The following is a 3,222-nucleotide window of genomic DNA, read 5'->3' as shown; positions in this document are numbered from 1 at the left end:
CCGCCTCGGCCTCCCAAAGTGCTGGGATTACAGGCTTGAGCCACCGTGCCCGGCCTAATATTTTTCTTTAAGCACCCCCCCCACCCATCTCTTAAAGGAGTGGGCAGTACTGAATTTTCCTTTGCGCTTTCTTAGAGGTCAGTTGAATATTAAGACTTTTTTTTTCAGATTGAGTGCTAATTTCTATGGGAAGTCAAATATCGTAATAGAATGTTGATGTTTTCATTTCACGGTGGGTCTGCCAGTCACACAGGTTCATCTCCATTCTGTCTTTTGTCCATTTCTATCTGCTCAGTTGGATTCTTTAGGATGATAATGTGGCTTGGCAGGTATTCAGTTAGTGAGTCACTTTTTCACATACCCCAGCAGTGTAGCAGACGGATGACGCCTAGTACTTGTGCAAAGACTGTTGTCTCATGCATGTCAACCTTGTCTGTCCTAAAAGTTGTTCTCAGAGTAGTCATGTGGAATATCTGAGTGCAGCATGTCTGTGGTGAAGTTAGTATGATATTTAGGAGAACTATCTTTTTGGTGGGTTATTGATTAGTCTTTTTTTTTCTTTTTTTTTTTTGGAGACAGAGTCTCCCACTGTTGCCCAGGTTGGAGTGCAGTGGCGTGATCTTGGCTCACTGCAACCTCCGCCTCCTGAATTCAAACAGTTCTCCTGCCTCAGCCTCCCAAGTAGCTGGGACTATAGGCACATGCCACCATGCCTGGCTAATTTTTTGTATTTTTAGTAAAGACAGGGTTTCACCATGTTAGCTAGGATGGTGATTAGTCATTTTTATTATTTGCTTGGACCTAAAAGAAATCATCTTTGAGTTGGGTTACATTTGTAACGGGTAATTTTGTTGGCCTACAGTAGAGCTTGACAGTTTGTTCTAGAAGGAAAAGATAAAGAAACTTCTGGTGTGCTATGCTTCAGTGTGAGTGCCCTGAGTTCAGCCTGTAAGGCCCCTCAAGGAGTGCCAGGTCCTGGGCAGAGGGCAAAGTGCTGGAGGGAAGTAACAGGAAGTTCTGTGCTAGGAAGAGACATAAAGCCTTGCTAAGTTTCAGATCAGTTATGCAGACAGTTTTTTCAGCATGTTTACTTTAAAAATGTAACTCCCCTTTCCATATGAATAATGACTAACGCTGTAAGAAAACATATAGTGGAGAATAGTAACAATTAAAATGGTCTCTGGTGTGGAGTGAGTGTGTGGTCAGACTCCAAGCGTGATTTTGCTTTCCTCACATTAGATGACTGTGGTTTGCTCAAAGGAAAGTTTCTTACTTTGATCTGCCCTTGTTTAGGCTGAAAGCGAAGAAACCAAGGAGCGCCTGTTTGAATCCATGCTCAGCGAGTGTCGGGATGCCATCCAGGTGGTTCGGGAGGAGCTCAAGCCAGATCAGGTAGGGCCTGAGCCGGAGCCCTGGCGCTTGCTCTGGGCGGGGTCCAGCTCAGCCTGTGACCCTTCTCAGGTGGACCCCAGTGCTCTGCGTGCACTGCTGTCTTGGCCACTGGGTTTTGTTGTTGTTGTTTTTTAAGGTGTGGTAGTCAGGACAAAAAAGGGCTTCTGGGCTCCATTACATTCAGAAATTAATTTTTCTCTCCCCTGTTCTTCCTAATGGTTTCCTATGTGGCCTGTTAAGCCCGTCATCTCAAATTTTGTCTCCAGGTGGACCTCTGCAGTGCCTCCTTTTTCTAAAAATACTATCCCTGTGATTCCTTCAGGCATCTAGGCTGAAAATCTCAGATCTGTTTGTCTCTTTTGTCCCTGTCACCAAGCCCACTTTCTCCTCCCTTTGCAGTGCCTCGTGCCTATTGTTGATTTGCCTGTTTCTATTTCGCCTTTCTTCTTGCGCCTAGGCAACTACGAAGGTCTCCTGATTGCTGCTTCTGTCTTGGTCTCGGTTCCTTCCTCCAGGCCTTTCTTTTGCAAAGTACGAATGGAATCTTCCTAAATGTAGTTCCCTGTCTAATTATAAAAAGCCCAGTGATTGGCTGGGCACGGTAATCCCAGCACTTTGGGAGGCCAAGGTGGGCAGATCACGAGGTCAAGAGATCAAGACCATCCTGGCCAACATGGTGAAACCCCATTTCTAAAAAAAAAAAAAAAAAAAGCCCAGTGATTTCCTCTAGGTATTGAGTGGTAGCCTCCAAACTTTTATGATGATAAGCCCCATGAGCAGCATTCAGCCTGCCCCACTGAAGTGTTTATTTGTGAATTATATATCTTATTATTTGACTAATTTATCATATATAAAATGCATTAAAATAAGGGCTTTTTAAATTAAATACTTAGAAATGGAAATTTGAATTTTCTTTTCATACCCGGACTCCCTGGGTTTTATGTGCCCTACTTAGAGACCATGGGTCTCTGAGTTCAGACTTCAGCTGGTGTACAAGCCATCCTCAGTCTCTTCCCAGCCTTGTGTGTTGCTCCATCTTCTGAGTCCTCTGCCTCAAGCTGTTCCATTTACCGTCATCTCAGTAATGCCTTTCCCCCCAGTGCGTTACACTGTCTCATTCCCCTCCTTTCTCACACTTGGGTAATCTTTCCTGCCCTTCTTCACCTGTCCAAACCTCACCTGTTTTTCAAGGTCCACCTCATAGCATACTATCTCTGAAAGGCATGGCTGCACTATCCTAGCCCACAGAGACCTCTGCAGTTTCTAAATATTGGAAACTTGAGCGGTAAGGTTTTTTTTGTTTTTGGAGATGAAGTTTCACTCTTGTTCTCCAGGCTGGAGTGGAATAGTGCGATCTCGGCTCACCACAACCTCTGCCTCCCAGGTTCAAGTGATTCTTCTGCCTCAGCCTTCCGAGTAGCTGGGATTACAGGCATGTGCCACCACGCTCGGCTAATTTTGTATTTTTAGTAGAGATGGGGTTTCTCCATGTTGGTCAGACAGGTCTCAAACTCCTGACCTCATGATCCGCCCACCTTGGTCTCCCAAAGTGCTGGGATTATAGGCATGAGCCACCACGCCCAGCCAGCTATAAGTTTTGATAGTTAATTAAGTATTGGCTCTTCATAAAAATTTATTTTATTGTGGTAAAAAACATAAAACACAAAACGTACCACCTTAACCCTTTTTTTTTTTTTTTTTGGAGACGGAGTTTCACTCATGTTACCCAGGCTGGAGTGCAATGGCGCAATCTCCGCTCACCGCAACCTCCGCCTCCTGGGTTCAGGCAATTCTCCTGCCTCAGCCTCCTGAGTAGCTGGGATTACAGGC

At 45.0% G+C, this 3,222-nt stretch overlaps 1 protein-coding gene across 1 annotated transcript in view; it reads left to right on the top strand.

Annotated features, from left to right (window-relative positions):
• SRP68 (signal recognition particle 68) overlaps positions 1 to 3,222 on the top strand; it is a 42,630-nt gene that overhangs the window by 27,313 nt on the left and 12,095 nt on the right. Inside the window, exon 9 of the mRNA XM_017535810.2 lies at positions 1,294 to 1,392. Coding sequence (XP_017391299.1) covers positions 1,294 to 1,392 — 99 coding nt within the window. The remainder of the gene's footprint in view (positions 1 to 1,293; positions 1,393 to 3,222) is intronic.

Source organism: Cebus imitator, unplaced genomic scaffold (genome assembly GCF_001604975.1).
Source record: "Cebus imitator isolate Cc_AM_T3 unplaced genomic scaffold, Cebus_imitator-1.0 Scaffold93, whole genome shotgun sequence".
Taxonomy (NCBI): domain Eukaryota; kingdom Metazoa; phylum Chordata; class Mammalia; order Primates; family Cebidae; genus Cebus; species Cebus imitator.
The sequence above is the reverse complement of the archived record's forward strand: the minus strand, read 5'-3'. Positions and strand labels throughout refer to the sequence as shown.